We start from the raw sequence: 21,143 nt of genomic DNA, 5'->3' as shown, positions 1-21,143 counted from the left end.
AAACGTGGTCCACATTCTTTCAAGCTGATCAATATACAATTTAAAGTTATTACAAAGCAAATCTCATCCTACTACTGATATTTAATGTCTTTGGGGAATATTTTCCCTCTGTCATTCTTCAGTCTCTGTCTGCTCTGTGCATCTGAAGCTGCCACACAAATATTACACCAACAGCCTAAATCAGGTTTTTCTAATTCATTCAACAAAAGGCCTGTTTGAAGCAGACTTGAATCCTCCCCCTGACTGTGAACACTGAGCACATGTGAGCTTCAGCTGCCCTTCCCCAGTGCCTTCTGCCAGAAGCTGCAAGGGGCAGGGTTAGCCTCAGTCCCTTCAGAAAGGACAACTCACAGCATCCTTCCTCTGTGAGTAACACTTTGTGTAAGAAAAGGTAAGTGGCTTTCTCTCCTATCTGCAGTTCTGATACATTTGTAGCATTTGTAATTGCTTAAAAATGTATTTAATGCAATTTGTGACATCTGTCTGAGTCCATGGGTTTGGTTCCCAGTCAAACAAATGCTGCTCTCTGACACTCATTTCAGTGAATTCATGTTCCAGAGGACAATGAGATACCTCATCTGGAAGAACATATTTTGAGTGAATGCTGTGTAGTTTTCATTCTCAAAATAAAACTGCAGAGCTAGAAGGGCCAGCCAAAGGCTAAGTTAGCACTATTGCTGTTGGGTGAATCCCCAGGATCTCCTCTGCATCCTGTTACTGCCAGAAAAATTCTCTTGCACTGGCAATACATAAGCAGCACCACTTCCTCTTTTCCACTTACCTGTCCTCCTTTGCCCTGTGTTGGGCAGGTATTCCACATTCAAGAGTGTGTTTCATATTGCAATTCCCAGTTCTTAGGATCAGGGTGCAAAATACTCACACTTAAGTTGCCACTTCATACAGAACTATTCTTCCTCTTGGGGCTCAACAGCTTCAACAGTGTTTACTAAATGTCTGGTGATCACTGAGTACTCAAAGGGTAAATAAAATGTTCTACTTTCTTATCTCTAGGGCTGGCCCTTCTTAAAGGGGGTTCTGCTCAACAAGCCACCATACATTGCTTGCTTTAGCTGTCTTACAGCTTTGGTTTGAGAATGCAAGCAGTGCACTGACTCCATCCCAAAATGAATCCCAGGAGATTCTGCAGAGTAAGCAATTGGAGGTGACCCACTCTGTGCTGTTAAGGTCCTGTCCAGCCCATAGCTCTACATGTCTCATGCTGCCTCAGAAGGAGAACTGATGGAAATTACTGCACACATCCCATGTATTTTAAGTAAAAAGTGTAGTGGAACTAGTAAGTGGAAAATAATTTGATTTGGGAAATATCTCTTAGTATAGATTCTTCTCGTTTTAATTTCCTTCCATGTAAACTCACAGTTTTCAGGATTACTTTGCCGGACAATAGATGCATTTAGCTAGAGGTTGTTAGATGAAATACACCCATAGTCTGCTCCTTACCTTTTGTCTCTTCAAAATATCAATTAACTTTAACTGCTTTTTAAAACCTGTAATCAGCTCTCCTTTTTGTTTCTGCAGTTTCTTGTTTTCTGCTTTTAACTCTTCGATCATTTTGAGTTCTTGATTAGCTACATCCTACCAAGGGAAGAAAAGGAGAAATTATGAAAATGATGCTTTAACTAATGAAACCTGGCATTACATAAGAAAATGACAAACAGTAGCCACACATGACACTTCTGAAAAGAAATGGGATTAATCAAAATACTCCCACATTAAGGCTTAAAAAAGAAAAGAAAATCTTGGCAACAAGAGCCGTGGTTTGCCTTTGTATGTGTTAGGTGTGTATGTGAACTTCTCCCTCTTTCTAAACAGGTCTCATTTTCACAGAAATGAGGAAAATCAGAAAGGCTTTAACTTCATTCTGTACAATTCTTCTCCCTCCAGAGTTTGCAGTAGTATCCTCTGAGGTAACTTATTGAGGCCTTTTGTGACTTGCTCCAAGTTAATTCTGGGGCTGCCTGTAAGAGATACGATGCTCCCAAAGCTCATCAAGCTTTTTGTCTCATTCTGGCATTACTGAGTGATTACAGACTGGAAATTGCTTTCCTCAGCCACAGTACCTTGTTGCTTTGCTTCAGTTTATTCAGCTCCACTTTGTACTTCTCCACTTCTTCCAAGGCCCTGTTTAAACGCACCTCAGTTGCACTCTGAGTGGCTGCACCCTGCTTTTGGGCACGCTTTACACTCTCCAATTCCTATTGAAAAAGGAAGGGACAAACCAAGAAAAACATCATGGATAATGGTGTTCTAATGAATCTTGTATCAACAACACACAAAAAAGGCTCACCCTTGAAAGCTGAAGAGTCTGAACTTCTTTGGCATGTAACAGAATCTCTCTCAAAGACAATTCTACCATTAAAACAACCCCTTTTCCTTTGAAATCTTGCAAAAGGATCTTTCTCATCTTTATTTTTTTAAGCTTCTCTTGGGGTAAATTGTGTAGCTGATCATATAAGATCGAAAAACCTTGTATGATCAGTCAGAAAAAGAGAAAAAAGTATCAGGATGTCCACTCTGTGACAGATTTTGGAATGGTGGCTGGTGTTCCCAGCTCCTTCTTCCCACCTGCTCCATTCACCTCTTTGCCCCAGAGATTACTCCATGCAATTCCCACCAAGCAGCGAAAGCAGCCTGCTGCAGATGGCTGAGGGTAGTAACTATTTCATCTGGCAGAAAAGAGTTCATCAAATGTTATGGCACCAATCAAAGCAGTTGTCTCTTGACTCTGCTGACAGGATTTCATAGTGCTGTAAGTGGGGAAATGAGAGAAAGGAACCAACTTGAGGAACAGAATAATGAGACTAAAGATCAGGGAATATAGATAACATACAGAGTAAAAGTAATAAACAACTCTGGCAGAAAGAGCACATCTTGTGTTTTATGAAAAAAGAAATAGATTCTTTCTTTAAAATATCAAATATTTTGTAATGGGCACAGGAATTTTCTTTTAACAAAATCAAGGTAGGGGGGGGGCTTACTGATAATGAGGTGGCCCTCAGACTGCCTCACTTCTGAGCAGCTGTTCTATTTTCTCAGTTCTACACCTGTTCTGTGGTGGTGACTCAAGACTTCCACATCATTTATCCAAGAAATACATACTAATTGACCTCTTTGTCTTGTATCAAGATGATGGAGTTGTGAATGAAGTCTATTACATCCTTTGTGCTATATATTTTATTCTGCATTAATATGAAAAGCTTTGGAGTAGTCTTTCAAGCATTTAATGACCAAAAAAATAGTCTACATGCAATGCAAATTACTTATCAGCTAACCAGATCATTTAATGAAAGAATTCTAAGAATTCTTTTAGGGATTTTTGACATTTGCTGTCACACATAATACCTTATCAAGGACTTTTTTGCAAGTCATCTAGTCAGGGTATATTGTTAAATGTATTAGACTCCAAGTTTTTAATCTTAAAAATACCTGAAATAAATGTTTTATTTTGTAACTAGGCAAGGTTTCTGCCATTTCTTCAATACTTTAAGTCAAAGCTGGATTAGTTTTCTCATATAATATTTATCTAAGAGTGGGAGGATAAACTACTGTGGTTTAAAACTGCATCCCATTTCAGTTTCTGGATTTTCCCCACTGTTCTGCCATGGCTGAGGCATTGAGTGTCAGCAGGGGCTGTGATGGCCCACGAGTAACCCTCACCAGGCCTTCTGTCCTCCCAGCAGCAGTGCAGGCAGCACTGCCATCTTTAGGGAGCTCTGCAACACCTCCCCAGAAAATAGCTTTGACATCAAGCCTTTCTTCCAGGCAAGTGATAACCCCCTGCACAAAGTACAACTTTGGTGTTTCCCAGTCCACTATGGAACATTAGAGCTTGGCTGAATAAGTGGGAGAGAACACAAAGAAAGGAATGTTCTTGTAGACCACTGTGAAAGAGATGAGAGAGGTGATAGCATTTATGAGATCAACTAGATAGAAAAAAAATTGGAATGCTGGAAAGAAAAAGATGGAAATTTCTGGGAGTATCAGAATTCAGTTACTGCCTTAGGTGGGTGCTGCAGCCGTAATGTTTACAGAGACTGAACACCAAAAGAAGAAAAGGTAAAAATAATGAAGTAGTTACCATGTTTCAGGTACATTGTGAAAAGCAGGTGAGAATCTTTGCCTAGGCACATACAAAAAGTTCCTGGGGGATTAATGAATTAAAAAAACTTGATAATCTAAGGAGTTTGGGGAAGCATGTATCTCACCTTAAGTCTACCATCACCTACATTGCAACAACAGAAAAAGCAAAAAGCCCCAAAAACTGAGGTTACACTTGTGCTCTCAGCTATACAGAAAACTTTGTCCAGACTGAAAGAGTCATGAGAGTTCAGCAGCACAGTAGCACCATTTCAAGCCTGTGTTCACAGGAAATTGCTTTTAAACATGTCTGGAATAGATCTACACTACATTAATTAAATAGGGTTGAATAATACTTCATATCAAAAAAATAGAGCAGTTTTTAGTCTTCTAAATCCACTGGGGATTTAAGCAGTTACTGCAAAATTATTTTTACATGCATGGTTTTTGCAGTTAGATAATTTAATATAGCAGAGAAAATGTGTAAAGTAACTTCTGAATTAGCAGAGAATCTTTCATTACACATACTTGCTTTTTTTGCTGTCATAGTATTTTAAAGGACTACCACTATTTTTCATGACCAGGGCTAACTGGCAACCTTGATGAATTTTAGAAAACACCATCTATGAGGAACAATTGAAGCAACTGAGGATGGTAAATCCTAAGCAAAGACCAGTGAGGGAAGTGACCATATTCTGGCTCTGGTACCTGTGCAGGGGAAGTGAATAAACCTTTCATCCCATTTCCTAAATACTTTCTAACTGTGACTGTGTGCAAGAAGTGTTGGAAATTGCCACTCCAGAAAGCTGTAAGTACAGGTTAAACAAACTTATATCCCAGATGGTTTGAATATAATTTGTCCTGCCTTGCTTTAAGAGAAGGAACTAAATTACTGTAAATCTCTAGGCCCTATTGACTGTGAGCTGATGAACAGCATAAACACTAGTACTGAATACTTTTCTTCACAATCAGTTTAAGAGAATTTAAAACCTCCACGTATCTGCACAAAAAACCACAAAGACCATGTTAGTTTTAAAATGCTTGAACTATGAAACATTAAGATATAAGCATGCCCACATGAATCCATACTATGATTAATGGAAGTATGAGCCTTTGATGGGCTGAGCTGTGTTCTGTTTTCCCCAATTTTTTAACTGAAACATTCTCCTGGTTTTATTACAAGTACTACCCAACACTGTATGCATGCCATGGTTTTGAAATCAACCTCTCTAGCTCTGAGTAATTAAAGAAAAACACATGCTGCCCTTAAGATGAAGTTGCAAACAAAGCAAGCTGTGTGTGCAGCCATCTGCTGTGCTGGCCATGGCACTGCTGGGGGACAGCAGCCACACTGCAGGGCCCGCTTTTCCATTTGGGACAACAAGCACATCCCTTCCCTCACCTGCACAAGATAAGCTTCAGGTGCTTTAAAAAAAAAAAAAAGTTCAGTAGGTTCTACAGCTTACAACAGAATTTACAGAAGCAATTAAAAATATTAAAACCCGAAAAATGGAATTTCCTTGTACTTTTCAGGATTAGTTTTTAAATTTGACAGCAGTTTCTAAAAAGGTAGTTTTGTCTCTTGTGGGTCTTTTACATAGGAATTTAATTTTAAAACACAAATATATGACTGTAAAAGCAGAAGAAAAGGTTAGCAAAATATATTATTTCTTCCTTAAAAAAAATTAGGCCATTTAAAAATACAATTTATAAATTAACAGACATTGAAACATTAATGAGATCTTTTTACATGGCTCTATCACTCCATCAGGGAACAGAGGGTAATTTGATGTGGGTTTTTCCCTTTTTGAGATAAACAAGACTAATATCTGCCATACCTTTTCTAGTGCAGTGACCTCTTGTTGTAACCCTTCAGTTTTTTTGTTTGCTTCTTGTGACAACATTTTGTACTTCTCAATCTGAGACTGCTGCAGGCTGACTGTTCGTTGCAGTCTTGAGTTTTCTTCTTCAGTATCTTTGAGCCGAGTTCCTAAATTCTGATTTTCATCATCCTGTGTGGCAGTAATTAGCAAAAAAACACAGCTAAATTATTGCAAGGGAGCAGGAGGGTAATGCAGTAATAATGTCTTTTAAATAACAGGCAGTTAGAATATATGTGCTGTAGATTTGGAAATAGCAACAAGTAAGACTAAGAAAACAAAACACCATTTCACCAAGATAATACTTTAACAAACAGTAACGCTTTTCTCATTTAATATTCTGCAGTCTTTTACTTGAAACTGTCTTGTAGCAGTATGTAAAACATTTCTCATAGCTCAAAGGTTTTGAAAATAATCAAAATGTTATAGAATTATATGAATAACAGTAGTACATAGATATTTTGTGACATTTTTGTGAGAACAGCTAAATGCACATATTAGGAAAAATTATGGGAAAAAAGAAGAGACTGTAATTACTGATAAACCACTCCATTATGTTTCAGGAGATTATCTGGTTTTGACTTAAAAGCAAGCTAATGATCCAGGATACATCAAATATTCAAATTTAAGATTCTCTTAACATGAAGTGAGTCCTGTCTTAGATTCATGACCTACTGGCAATTACATCCCACATTAAGCATTATAATTCAAGGCATTTTTCTTTTATAACCTTTCAAACATTGTAAGTGAATACTAATGTAGATTGTTTCAGAGACACATTATGCCCTGCTTTTCTTTAAGCAAAAGAAACCAAGGCACGTACAGAAATGGAATTTCTGTGAAAAAAAGTCTCTCTGCTGTTCTCCCAGTCCCTTGGAATACCAGCTTCCCACCTGAGAAATCTGTATGCTTTACCCTAAGTGCTTCTCATGACTTCGTGCACCTCAGAAACTCCCACCTCTTTAAATTTAAACAGATTTACTGCTTCCTTATAACAAGTGGACTGTGAATTGGAACCAAACCCAGAATCTATCTCAAAGCTTTGCCAAAATGAAATTTTTGTGACCTTCTGAATGTAATAGTTATTTTCACACCAGAGAAACTGGAACCCAAAATGATAAATTTACATACAAAGTGCTAAGGGAGCAGGACTAGAAAAAGTACAAGGTTGTCTTCTGTCATCTGCTACAGTAACTGAATTCTGTCATGATTTTGGCATGGAATGATGAAGTTCAATAGCTTCTGACAAAATTATATTTGACTTGAAAATGACTTTAAAATCTAATGTACCAACATTCTTCTGATCACAGCATAGAAGTATTGAAATGCAGAAGCAACTGTGTTGATAAAAATGAAGTACAGATATAAAATATCAAAATCTAATTACTTCTAAAGATTTTGTTCATGTACTTATTTCAAAAAACCCATTTACTATCATCCTGCTCCTTAATGCTAAATTAAAAGCGTGTAAGAAAACACATAGGTGTTTGGCCATATGCTCTTAATGTCATTATCACTTTTGGGCCTGGGGAATAGGTGGAAAAAAGCATTCTGAAGTTAAGAGACCACAAATAAAAACAGTGCAGTTATGTAAAATAGAGAGTTAGTTCAAAAACCTTGCTTGATTACAAATACATGAATAAGAAGTGATCTGTCTGGCAGACAGATATGAACTACTTAAGTTTTAACAGTTCAAGAGCTGTTTGAGCATCACTTTAAAATATCCTGCCAGACAGTGCAGATTATAAAACTCACTCGTACATTCTAACAGTGAAGTATCAGTGTAGCCTCACAATGCCTGAAGTTCAGGCTGATCTGCTCAGGTATGTAATTCCAAATACTGTCCTCTGCATCAGTTGTACTCTTGAGAACAGAGAAAGCCTAATTTCTGTTTTGATTACAATATTCCACTTAAAATGGAAGCTCTTTCCACACTTTGATCCACTGATGACACTGAAAGCACCTGACTATTTCTCAAGATTTTCTATTTCTCAAGCTAGTCTGTTTCTCATTTCCCCCTAAACATCCATCTCATCCCAGCAGCCAGCTCTGGGCACACTTCCCTTCTCTCTGTACTCCACAATCTGCATTTCACCACCACTGTTTCTCCTCCTTTTTCTCAGGCTCCCTCTCCTTCCCAGCAGGAAGGAGATGGTTTGAGACTTTGCAGAACCACAGTGGCCCTACAGCTGGGGGATGTCATTGTTCCCAGTGGTTCTCTCCTGCCCCAAATTATTTTCCATTAAGTGCATTTTGAAAGCTTTTAGCCCAAGATCACACTTATACAGCAATTACCACCCCTAACTCTCAATCTGTACAGTATTTAAAAGAAATAGAACATTAACTCTTAATACTTGAAACAGAAAAGTTGAGAGAATTCTGTTTTGGGATTATTTGTTAAAGAGGAACCTATTCCATTTCTAGATTAAAAAATGAATCCCTTACCTTTTTCCTGCATTCAAACACTATATTTGCCAGGTCTTCCTGCATCACACGTAACTTTGCTTTAAGAAATCTGATTTGAGCTTCTGTGAACATAAAGAGTTACATTTAATATACACAAGTCCTCATTATTCAATGCAGACAAGAACCAAAACTGATGCAAGAACTCACTTTCATCTCGTATTTAAAACCACATGACATTGTTTATAATTATTGAAGAGAAATAGGCAAACAAAAATCCAGATTTCTGAAAAAGTGTTTGCAGATTTCTCACACATTCTTAGGCAAAGCTTTGTATAGATTTTTTCCTTTTAATGACTGAACTTGACATCTTTAAATTGTAAAAGACTCATAATGCTGAACATTGAAACTTACTGAAAACTTGCATCATACCATGCTGTACATGGCAGCACTTCTTGAGTTTGAAGTCAACAAAACTGTATTGTAGGGCATGTCTACATTGCAATCCAGCTGGAGCTACAACTTCTCCAGTTACAGCCAAAGTAATTTTAAGCTGTGCACAACAAGGAATTTGATGTAGGCTGCAAACCCCTCCTAACAGGTAAATATCCCTCCCACACAGTACTCTGTGCTTTGTAAAAGTACACTGCTAACATTCTTCACCTAATAGTTTAAAATTAAATCCATGTAATCAGATGTTTTTCCAAATGAAATTCTGTCTTGCTCTTGGACAGCTAAGGAATGGACTGGCATGACAAAACAAGCTGTGTGGGAACAGTCTGTTCTCATATTTCCTATTCCCCAGATCATTCACAATGAACTTCCTCTGGAAATACTTCCTTTTGACAAGCATCAAGCATGAAAATAGTCTGAAAATCAAGCTGACTAACATAGGAATAACCATTATTCCCAGTAGTTACAAGAGGAAAAGAATGAAGTGAAGGAGAAGGACCTAGAGCTAAGAGTGGAGGAATGGATGGGTACATGTTTTCATTTGCTGTAACAGGAATTTGTTTCATTTCACCCATCTTCCTTCATCAATTGCAGCTTAAGCTTTAACTCTGAAGAGGTCAATAATAAGTACAGTTTAGGAAAACACTATGAAAAAATAAGATACAGGCTGACTTTAATTCCTCCTTTTATATCCTTGCTAGCTTCTGGTAACTAGTGGCTGTCCAGATGGAGACCATAGTGAAAACTTCATGTTTAATCCCCTTGCAGGTACTTCTATACTATTAAGTTATTTGATTTTCTTCATGAAACATACTGTAGTTTGGTATTTACCACATCCTGTGGCAATAAGCTGGCTAATTTAATTATTCTTTATGTGAAAGAGAAATACTTTGTGTAGCTTACTTTAATTCCAATTTAATGTGGCATTTAGTGTTTGCATTAGAGAAAGACAGCTTTCCCTTTACCATTACTGTTTTCATTAATGAACTTTCATATTGCCTTTAATTGTTTTATTTTCAAACTGAAAATTCAAATTCAAGCTCTTCTACACTTCTCATTGCACTGTACACTCTGAATATGTGTTTTTGATAGTTCTGCATCCTACATTTGAGATGTGTGAGAATCTGAGAACTGAGGATCTGAGAACTGTGCCATTCTCAAGATGGGGTAGCATTAATTATATAATAGTGTGATGGTAACAGCACAATATTCTGTTTTCTGCTATCTTCTGAAGGATTTCTAAAAGCTCATTGCCTTTTCCACTGTGAACAGGCAGTAAGTTTGTGCTTTTGGAGATTATTTAGTTATCACTAAATTAAGCTATTTTATTTAGTTATCATTAAATTTAGTTATCACTAATTAGGGAAAGTCCAGCTCAGTAGTAGGTGTGACTGCAGTTGTGCAGTAGGTGGGACTGGAAAGCTGTGTTTTCTGTCAGTGTTACTCTGCACTCTTTAACACAGAATATAAACTTGTGCTTCACCACCTCACTCAGTACATGAGATTCTTTTGCATGATTCTTTTTCATCAGTCTTAACTACACTGAAATCATTGTTGCATCGACAAATTTACCAGCTATCAATGTAAGCTCTGTGACAAATTCCTCTAGGGCTACACCACTGCCTGTAAAAACTGGTTCTTTTTACCATTTTGTTTCCTCTTTTACTCAGCCATTAGTCCACAGACAGTTCCTGATTTATTCAGCTGTGTGTCATTAAGAGCACTTAGTAGTAAAACCTGTGAAAATTCAAGTGCACAACTAGAACTGGATCAGTCTTGGGAGGTGCCCATGATCCAAATCATCTGAATTCTGACAAGGGGGAAAGATAATTAAACAATTAGCTTCCTAACTGGTCAATTTTAATCACCTGATGAGGATGATAAGGGCGAGTATCACTGCATAGGATGGTCTTAGGTTATAAAGTAACCAAAGATTTAGGGACTGTAAACAAGAAAAGGACATCAGAGAGACTCTGATACCCTACAAGAAAGAACAGATTTTTTGAATTCTTGAGATAAGATGAAGATTAACATGAAGTGCAATATATTCCAGTATTTTATTCCTATGTGTAAGGGTATATTAGATAAAAATAGAGCTTCACGTTCAGCCATCTCTGTGTGCTTTATCATTGCTGGTTACTGCAGAGCTGAATTATAACTCTCCCAAAACAGTCCCAGACTAAAATAATGTCTAAGCTACTGTGTTGGCAGCACTGTGGTAACCTGTGATCCTGAAATAAAGACAGGGAACCCAATTCCAGGAAGAGTGCTGCAAGAGGCTCAAGGAAAGGACAATACCATGGAACTTTATCAGCACATTGGCCTAAACAGCTGGGCACAGGCACACAGGCCTAAGGAATCCATTATGGAGATTCCCACTGAGCCCTCTCTGTAACGGGGCCTGCTCAATACCTGTGCTGCTCCCTTGTGAACACCCTAACTGAGAGTCTGACACTGCTGGGGTGCCCTGCAATAACTTATTTACCACATTAAGGAGGCATTCAGAGTGTTCCAAACAGTCAACATCAAATTCAAAATGCAAAAATCAATCCAGAGGATTTTTATTTCATCATTAAAGTTACAGAAACAATCCTCAATACTCCAATACATGCCCTTGGTCCCTGAATGCAAGGCACCAGTAATAACTCTTCTTGAGTTGCCTTGAATTGATTTGGTAGAAGTTTCCAATGCAAGCTAAAGCAATTTCTTTTTTGTTCAGGAAGAAAACTATAAAAAAGTTATCTGAGGATCTGTTATGGGAGACTTGGTAACAGAAGATGTGCAAAGAATTACATGAGGTTAGAAACCAAGCTATTTCTGTGTTGGCATGCTTGTTGACATCAAGCTGTTAGATTAAAAGGAGAGGGCTCAGGCACTTCCAGCTACTGGGGCGAATCTCTGACTTCATGCTCACTTCAGCATTGTAAGGAACTACACAAACTCACTTTTATCACACCAGAGCCAAAAAGACAGATGTGTGTCATGCCTTTAGCCTTGCTGGCAAATGCTCCAATCCCTTCCCTGTTCTGTTTCTAGGACAGATATAAACACACCATTTGCAGTGGGAAAATATCTGGAGGATTCTAATTCAAGCACTGTAGCTGAAACATTACCTTGTTTCAGCCACTTGCTGAGATCCACAGCACTGCTCTGAGGAAGGCTTTTGCCTCCAAAGACAGAGTCTTTGCAAAGACTGAAACTCATCTTTTTGGAAATACAAGCTGAGCATCCTGTACTTCTGTTTTCCCAGTGAAATGAACCAAATGCCATGCACTTATTCAATATATGTAACCATCCAAATACTTTCTACAGAGGTGGAAAGGAAGATAAAAATTCACTTTTGCACATAATCAGTTATATGTGAACTGATCTTCCTCTAGGCCTATGTAGAGAGGAAAAACCTTCTTTCCCTTTAGGTTTAGGGCTATAGAATTTTCCCTGTAATTTTTACAGAAACTCCTTTTTTCTCTCCCCAGGAAAACCCATTTCTAACAGTCATGAAGCAAGAATAAATGTACAAACCATGGAAGGAAACTTACCTGCTCCCATCTCATTTCCAACCCTTGGAATAATATCATCATCTTGACAGTCTGGTAAGACTCCTTTCTTTAGTCTTTCTTCAACTTTGCTAATTGTTTTTGCTAAAGAAAAACCTATGCAATCTTCCAGTACTGCAACACCATCAGCACTTTGTACTTCCACATTTCTTATTTTTGAACTAAAAAAAATGAAAACCCTAGATTTTAAATTTATGATACATCATGTTTTTGTAAAATATTTTTAGTATTTGCTATTTTTAAGAATGTACAGTTATTTACCTGCATTTAATGCAATTTCATTACCTGCATTCATATGAAAGATGCATCGATGGCAATTTCTCATTTGCTTTCTGTAGGATACCTTTACCATATTCCACATAAATAATTAGGAGATTTTACATACTATAATGTAGAAATGGCAGAGAAACCACTACCATTTTCAACTGAGAAGATTCTGGCATGGTCTTCTCATCCAACAAATCCATAACTAAATCAGAGTAAAGCAAAGAAAGAGAGGGATGTTCTATTGGCTTTGGCTGCTGTCCTGGTGTGATCTTCTATCCTCTGTTGTGATTTCTGCTCTTTCCTCTCCCTGCCACGTTACCTTGTAGAAATCTGTTGCCCCTGGCTGTACTCCTACCTTATGACAATTTCTGCATTATTATGCCCAGCTTAGGAAACTTCACTGATCCTAGAAACTGCATATCAACATTTTCATGAAACCAAAATGCAGGGTAACAAATCACCTACCCAGCTTTCTCCTATAGAAAGGTGATCTCAATTCTTACAGGATCTGAAGCTCCTAAATTCTTATTCCAACATATCCTCATTCCAGTCTCCAAACCCCTCCCAGCTCCTCACTTTCTCCCACAGCTTTTGGGTTGTCCCACAGGCTCTGTATCAGCACAATTCCACTTCCAAACCTCATGAGGAGGTGCCAGCATAACAACCTCCCCTGAAATGCCCAAGGGAGGTCTGAAGGGTCTCCCCAGGGATTTCCAGCTCCTGTAAGACAGCCTCAGCCTGTCAGTTCCATGTCCTGCCACCTTGCAGACAATTTTCACCTATTTTGGTATTATGCCATAATTCAAGGCTGTTTTAATTTGCTCCCAGGCTCTTCTGGATTTTTTGATGCTTCTCTCTTTGTCCAGATCTCCCTTTCTTGGTTTTACAACCTTGAATTTGCTACCTCCAGAGCTGAAGCTTCTCAGCTGGGAGCCCCTGGAGGCTGTGTTGTGTTACTGAGCCTCTCGTCCTGTGAGCCCAGCATTGACTACAAGGCCTCACGTTCCCCAGCACCATCTGATCACAAATCAGGCTGCACACCCAGGTGTGCTGCCCAGGCTGCCTCAGGTGCTCCATTCCTGCTCACTGGGTCTCCTTTCACTGAAGGAGTTTACAGAATTCAGCTGGGAGCCTTGAGAAGTGCTAAAGCAGAAAGCAACTGTTTCATTGCTGCAATATTAATCACATATATTCACTGATAGTTTTTGGTGCAAGTAAACAGAAATAGCCACCTAGGGAGCTGACTGAGGAAGTTTGATACATTTATTTGTATAAATATAAAAGCATACATCCATAAAATAAGTTGATAGAGAAAAACAGCAACTAAAAGATTTCATTACATACCTTGAAGTTGTTCTTTTCCCCTTACTTGCAGAGTATGGTCTGTTCTGAGCTGTGGGCACAGAAGGAAATTTCTTCTTGTTTTCTACCTAAAAGTTTTTTGAAAAATTAGTGGGGTATTATTATTATTATTGAATTTTTTTTTTCCTAGTTTTTTTCGTGTTTTTTTTTTCTTCTTCATCTATCTATACTTAAGGTAGTTTTCAAAGAATGCTTTTCAAACTTTCCAAATGACTTCTCAAGTTTATTTGCGCTCATCTTTAGCTTGCAAACTTTTATGTCTCTACACCCTAACTGTAATACACCCAATAGTCATTGGCTCGTGGGAGTTTTTCCACACGTACATGTATAAATCTATGCACAAGCAAGGCTCTGAGCTTTTATTAATTACTGGACTGTCATCATACCTTCAAAAATATGGTATTTTATGCATTATTTTAGTCTTATAAAGTCCCCATTGAAGGAAGATATAACAATACTTCTTTTACTTTCAAACAAATATTCTAAAAAATTAGAGGGTTTTCTACTGTATTCTGATAAATAACTGCAGACAGTATTTTAGAAGCTCCAGCTCACCTCATAAAAGTTTCAATATAGTTGTAGTTAGAGACTACTGAGATTGTTCTTAATCTCATTTTTCCATTATAGTTTCTAAATTCAGTTACTCTGACTACTTGTTTATCTAGACAGTTATTATTAGAAAACACTAGTACTGCCTGTAGAATTATAGAGGTGAGGGAGGGAAGAGAGCAAGAAGCTAATTATTTTCTAATATTTTTCACTTGGAATTCTTAATTTGATGTTCAAAACACTGAACATTTCTCTCAATGCTGAAAAGAAAACAGAATACAAAAATTAAACATTGGGTAAGTCCACCTGACCACAGGCACTGAGGAGCTCTGCTAACAGTGTCCCTGTAGCACTGCTCTGGGCATCACTTCCCTTTGGCTTGGCACCCATGTAAGGGCAGGGTAGCCTCAAACCATGAGCCATTATACTTTTGAAATTATGCTAGAAAAGAATTTAACCAGGATAGTTTTGGTACCTTTGCAAGTGAATTTGTAAGAGATGAAACTTCAGGACAGTGAGGATCTCTGCAATTAAAAAAAAAAAAAAGTAAAAATTCACTGATCTATAAAAATGTGAACACTTTGCAGTTAAAATACAGCCCCCCTGTCAGAATCAGGAGAGTAACATTTTATAGGTCTAGAATAAACAATACAGCTAAGGTGGGAACATATACTGAATTCAAGCATAAATTCAGTCTCATCCATGCTCTGTCCAGTCTACCTCATTTGCAACCCAAATCACCTGGTGAGTCTGTGGTATCTCATACAGCAGTACTCATGTACCAGAACCCTGATCTTGTCTCTTGGAATTCAGGCTCCTGGTAGTTAGAGAATGATTCCCTGTAGCAGGGAGTACTCAGCAGAGCAGAGTTACAGCTTCCCCAGGACAAGCCAGAGCCAAGGACTGCCAGCAGCTCACTGGGTAACACCCACATGACAGAAACCCCCTGAGCTCACACAAACCAAGGGCAGATAGAACCAGGGTCCTCTGCATCCTCCACCTGTTCTAGCAGGATCAGACTGACTGTTCTCAGGTCAATTGACAGACACTGTCAGAGAAATATGAAGTGGAGCAATTTATACATTAAGCCTCATAGAATTTTCTCTGAAATGAGTATTATAAATATGGTATCTATTTTACAGTCAGGGAATAAAACTAAGAATAAAAAAAAAAGAGCAGCTTTCTTATCTGCTTATTTGGCTGAAAACTGTGCTTCTTAGTAACTGAATTTTAGGTTAAATGATTACTTTTCAAGTCTATTGAAATTAAGCAGAAAGTTTTAGCATGCTGTGTACTATTCAGGTCAAATTCCTTGTCAGATAGATATACAGATATGTAGATACAATTTTGCTTTCAAAATGAGTTACGAGTGAATGTATATTATTGCAATGAAAAGCTGTTTTTAAACTACCCTTTATAATTTTTTTACTTCAATTAAAACACTGGCTTATAACAGATTTTGAATAAAATTTAAATTTCTGGCTCATTAAGTCACTTAATTTTTTTTGTCAGGCTGATTTGAGCAAATGTTTAGCTCTTGCCTTTAAAAATTTCATAGACGTTCATCAACAAGAATTATCTGCACAAAGCTCCGTATTTTATTAATCCAAAAAAAAACCAAAAAAAAAAAAACCCACAAAAAACAACCTGGAGAAATCATCTGTGTGTGGCTGGCAACAGACCTCAAGAATAGGATGATTAGTTTTTGTCTATTTACCCCAGTTTCCTCAAGCCTTCTCCCTATTGGCTAGCTCTAGGAGCATGCAGAAGGTGAGGATTTGCTGCCACAGAAATAGCAATTCTATGTTATTCTGAAAAATATGAAAACGCAACACGATCTATACTCAAGAAAACAAATATATTCTTTCTCTCAATAATCTGTTCCTACTGTATCTGTTGTCTTAGGGTCGCCTTAAAAAAAAACAAAACAAAAAACCCAACCTCATTGTATCTCTCGAATTCTCCTAATGGTTCTTCCCCGCTGCCCGCCCCGTTTTGCCAGCCCTGTGTGCATGTGCAACCGCAGCTCGGTGAGAGGCGGCGCACACGGGCAGCCCCGGGCCGGGCACCGGGCACAGGCACGGGCACAGCCCCGGGGGCGCAGCCGGGCACAGCCCCGGGCCGGGCACCGGGCACGGGCACAGGCACAGCCCCGGGGGCGCAGCCGGGCACAGCCCCGGGCCGGGCACAGGCACGGGCACAGCCCCGGGCCGGGCACAGGCGCGGCCGCTGCAGCCCCGGCGGGCACCGGCGCTGCCCATGCGCGGCCCTGCCCAGCGCCGCCAGCCGGGCCCTGGCTGCAGAGGGAGCGGGTAAACAACAGCTCATTGCAGCGCGCTCTCACCCGAGCTGCTTTGTTGCTAAGGAATTCAGATTTCCCTGCAGACAGTATGCTGCAAGTACTCCAGAACAAATTCATTTAAAATACACGTTGACTTGGAAAGTGACTTAAATATTTGTTGTCTTTTTTCTACTTTGCTTACTCATTTGTTTTTTCCTTTCAACTTATCATTTTCCCCTTTCTTTGCTTCAGTTCCTCTCTCCTTTCCAGTTGATTTTCATTCTCCTTAAAGGAATCAACAGAAATTTCGACGAGATAGTTCAAAAATATCTCAAGTGCTTCCTTGAGACTTAAGGTCTATCTGCTTGCACAATTCCGAAAGAAAAGAATTTTTAATTAAATATTAAATACTTTGAACTAATCTAATTGAATGGCCTCAATGTTCACTCATGGATAATCAGTGTGCCTAATTCCTAGCACACATTTCTAATTTTTTTTCACTGCAGCATGGGATTTCCAGTCTTCTCTCATGTAAATGTTTACCAGAACACTATGTTTACCAGACTATGGTTGTTTTAAGGTGTTTTACAATTCAGGTTGTAATTGGTAGGTCAGCTGATACTCTGACATGATAATTGCCCTTTTTGTTTCCTTTTTAAAAATTCTTCTTCCAACACTTCAATTTATTCTAATGTGTACCATCAAAGCTAATAATTCTCTTTGCGGGGCTGAATCTTCCAATCACATTATTTAATAAAGCAGCCCTAAAACTCAACTCCAGTTTGAAGTTCTTAAAAATTCTCTGTCTAATATTCAAAATCCATCTAACAGAACAAACAACTAAAGTGAGATCCAGAATTTGTTTAAAAAGCATGATTATACTGACTGATAACACATTAAGTTTCTTGCCCCTCACTCCCTCAGCTATGGCTTTAAAATAGGTCAGGAATCATTTTAATTGTAGCAGCAAAGTTTTGCTGGTAGGTAGGCTTCTGTCATAGAAGCTGCCTTGCTGTCACACTTTTGTGTGCTGAAAACCCCTTTTACTTTCAGAAAAACTCCATGTCTTTGCTTCTATTCTACACAAAAGTAACTATTTTATCATCTTTATCAGACCTTCATATACCCTATTTGAAAAGATTCCCAACTGCAGCTTAACATTTTGTATTTTGTTGTCTGTTCCTGTATCTTTCTTAGCCAGATTAGTAGCATCATAAATTCAGGAACCTACAGATGAGATCCTTGATGAATTGTGTATTAATCTATGTTAAATTCACCCATTTCCCACACTGCCAATACACAAACCCTTGAACAGCTAAGGCAATAATAATGCCCCTGAGTGACAAAGGGAATTCAGCCCTGTCCCCACCGGGGGGCTGTGGGGTTTGGACACTCGGGCTGTGCTCATCCCGGCCAAAGGCATGCAGGCCCCAGCACTGTAATGGGATCCACATTCCAGAGGGTGGCAGCTCAATGTTTGCCTGTCTAGGGCTTTGTGTTTGTTTTCATCAGGCATTTCCTGTCCCAGGAACATTTAGGCCAAGTCAGATGTGAACCAGCGTCTATTCCTTCATTTTGTCAGCTCAACTGTTAAAAACCATCCACTGCCAAGTGCCTACTGTTTGGTATTGCAAAGAAACCTGTGACCTTACTTTGCTCTTTTACAAAGGTAAACTAAAGGTTAACTTCTTAATATCTTAGATAGAACATTCCAGCAAAATTAAGCCTTCCTTGAAATAACAAGGAATAACACTGCTTAGGATCACTTTTTTTTTTTTTAATAATAGGAAAAAAATTAGACTCCACCAATGCAGTATGCAGCAAATATAGATAAACAGGAGCATGGTTAGGACAAGGCATGCAGGATCAGTGTGAGGTTCCCCATCAATTATACACAGCAGTTGTAAAGCACATACCTGTGTCTGTCATCTTCAGGTGACTTAGTCTGTGCTGAAACTGGCTGAGATAGTATCTTCTGTTGGCCTTTCTTCATTAAAAAAAGGAAAAAAAGCAATTGATTTTGGGAGATTGTAATCCATTAAAGATGAATACCTATTGGTAAATCACAAATCACAGTAACTACAGTCTACTACGGAAAAGAATGGAAACTAGTCTACTGTGGAAAAGAACTTTTGAAACACAGGAAAAGATGTCTAAAAATGAAAATGCCATTACTGTTTTGTTGTTAAATGTATATCTGTGCAATCTGGCCGTGCCATGTGGTATATTAAGTACCCTAAGAATATTTCATCTTCTGCTATATTTAGAGAAGAAAAGAACAGTGGTTTTGTTGTTGCTGTTTTCTAAAGGAAAGAGACTAGATGCTATTTTGGCTGTTTCATCTGCTCCTGTTCAAATGCCAAGCATTTAGCCTCAGCTTGTCACTGCTCAAGAGAAGAATATGTTTTCACAGCCCATAAAATTTAAGTTTCAACAGTAGGAAAAGTGCATACAAGCACAGCTTTCCAGAATACTTAGTAATTTGCTTTTTAAGCCTTGTTTATTTGAATGAGTGTACTTATAATGAATATTTCTAATATGCAGAACACCTTCTCCAAACTGTTTTGGGTATAAACCATACCTGTCCCGTTCTCTTTTTATTCATTTGTCCAACTTTCATATAAAGTGTTGATTCCATCTGGTTAAACAATAGTACTGATAATGAACAGCAACTTTTTCTGTTTTGAGAAAACTTCCTTCTTACTAAGTTCATGTTTTCTACTTCTGTTGCTTATTCTTTGTATCTCTCTCAGCTTGAACAATGTAGATCATATTTCACTAGGAGGTTACTGTAACATTATCTGGTTTTCAAATACTAATTTTTAGTATTTAAGGCATTAAAACCACCTACAGATACTTTTCTTAAACAACTAAACAAGTTTTTAATGTGGTTTTAGGTATGTATCTGCACAAATGCTGTAGGCAGGTGTGTGAATACCTACCTGATGAAATTACATAGAAACTATTTTTTAATGTATTTTTAATACAGGTTTACAACTCCGAAAAGAAATAAATTAAAGTTTACCTTGCATTTGAAAGCAACATGCTTTTAGTAGTCAAGGTCTAAATTTCTTTTGAAGCTCAACCCTGTGTGCATCTGAATCCAGACTAAATTACATAACAGTCTGCTACTCACCATTAGTTCTTCAGCCTGACGCACCAGTATTTCAGTTTTGGCTTCTAATTCTGCATTCAGTCGCCTAAAAGAGTAAGAATTTTTTATCACTGAGTTTTTGAAAAATTTAAAAAGAATAAATGTCAGCGTGACAGTATTTTTGCCTGAACTAAGTGAAATTTTAATGATTCCTACAAAGGAATGCTGAAACACTTCAAGGTATTAAAGTTATGTTTCAACAATTTCCTGTGTTTCAGCCAAATTAATAGTAATAAAACACACCCATTAAACAGCATAGTTTAGACTATTAACTGTGAGAGGTGAAGGATATCTTTAGCTTTGGACGTGCCATTTCTTAATACAGATTGTCTTTATTTCCTAAAAGTTTTCCATGTCTAACAGAGTCCTTCCTTTCAGTACACCCAGCAGCAGGGGTTGGGGAAGAACTCGTGTAGGACTGCATTGCTCATGAGGTATTTTGAGATGTGTTGCTGTATGGATGTGCAGGTTACGGCACTGGGGTGTTCCTGTGTGCTCTCACACAGCCCCTGCTGCTGTGACTGCCGGAGTGTGAGATGCGGCTCTCTGTTCACCGGGGCTGGGCACTAGCAGGTAATAGGGACAGGCCGTCCATTTAAAACCTTTACAGATTTTAAGCTGTTTTTAACAGGCTTAAGCTTTTATACAGTCGTAATTTAGAACTAAAGTCAATGTTCAAAGTGCAGAAGAACCTCGTGTCCGGGCCTAGAGCCTGCCTGAGGCGCGGTGTCCCGGGGCGTGGGCGCTGTCCCTCGGCCCCGGGCAGTGCCATCCGCCCTCTGCGGGGACGGGGCCGCGGCACCGGCTACAGGGGACGAGCTGTGCGCTGGTCCCACGGGGCAGGGCCTCCTTACTTGTACTGCTCCTCCTTGGCCAGCCATGCTCCGCTCAGCGCGCCGGGCCCCGCCAGCGCCTGGGGGCTGCCGGCCGCTCTCTGCACCTGCGGGGAGGATGCCATAGTCAGCGGGGCGGGCTCGGCACAGCCCGCCGCTCCGAATCCGAGCCCAGCCCGAGCCGCCGCCTTACCCCGGGCAAATCCCCGCCCCGCCGGGCCGCGCCGACCGCCGACATTTTGTCCGCGCCGAGGCCGCTGTGGCGTCGCCTTCGCCCGGGCAACCGGGGGCCTCCCGCCCTCGCTCCCG

At 39.1% G+C, this 21,143-nt stretch overlaps 2 protein-coding genes across 8 annotated transcripts in view; one reads left to right on the top strand and one right to left on the bottom strand.

The window, feature by feature from the left end:
* Nucleotides 1-21,143, bottom strand: part of TEX9 (testis expressed 9) — a 21,815-nt gene extending 672 nt beyond the window's left edge. The window contains exons 1-11 of one of the 4 annotated variants that reach the window (XM_074549400.1): nucleotides 21,028-21,143; nucleotides 20,856-20,941; nucleotides 19,984-20,047; nucleotides 18,764-18,834; nucleotides 15,042-15,090; nucleotides 14,000-14,085; nucleotides 12,371-12,549; nucleotides 8,421-8,503; nucleotides 5,934-6,107; nucleotides 2,079-2,213; nucleotides 1,459-1,593 (exon numbers count right to left, since the gene is read on the bottom strand). In XM_074549400.1, the coding sequence (XP_074405501.1) occupies nucleotides 1,459-1,593; nucleotides 2,079-2,213; nucleotides 5,934-6,107; nucleotides 8,421-8,503; nucleotides 12,371-12,549; nucleotides 14,000-14,085; nucleotides 15,042-15,090; nucleotides 18,764-18,834; nucleotides 19,984-20,047; nucleotides 20,856-20,941; nucleotides 21,028-21,072 (1,107 nt within the window). In that variant the 5' untranslated portion in view covers nucleotides 21,073-21,143. The other 3 variants (XM_074549402.1, XM_014267595.3, XM_074549403.1) reach the window with 3 other exon arrangements.
* Nucleotides 42-21,143, top strand: part of RFX7 (regulatory factor X7) — a 93,655-nt gene continuing 72,553 nt past the window's right edge. The window contains exons 1-4 of one of the 4 annotated variants that reach the window (XM_074549391.1): nucleotides 42-391; nucleotides 4,680-4,903; nucleotides 9,533-9,599; nucleotides 12,308-12,424. The gene's annotated coding sequence lies outside the window, so the exon portion shown is untranslated. Of the gene's footprint in view, nucleotides 392-4,679; nucleotides 4,904-8,493; nucleotides 8,980-9,532; nucleotides 9,600-12,307; nucleotides 12,425-21,143 lie in introns of those variants that run through there. The other 3 variants (XM_074549392.1, XM_074549390.1, XM_074549394.1) reach the window with 3 other exon arrangements.

The sequence above is a fragment of the Zonotrichia albicollis genome, chromosome 11 (assembly GCF_047830755.1).
Source record: "Zonotrichia albicollis isolate bZonAlb1 chromosome 11, bZonAlb1.hap1, whole genome shotgun sequence".
Classification (NCBI taxonomy): domain Eukaryota; kingdom Metazoa; phylum Chordata; class Aves; order Passeriformes; family Passerellidae; genus Zonotrichia; species Zonotrichia albicollis.
This window is presented reverse-complemented; position numbering and strand designations above follow the sequence as displayed.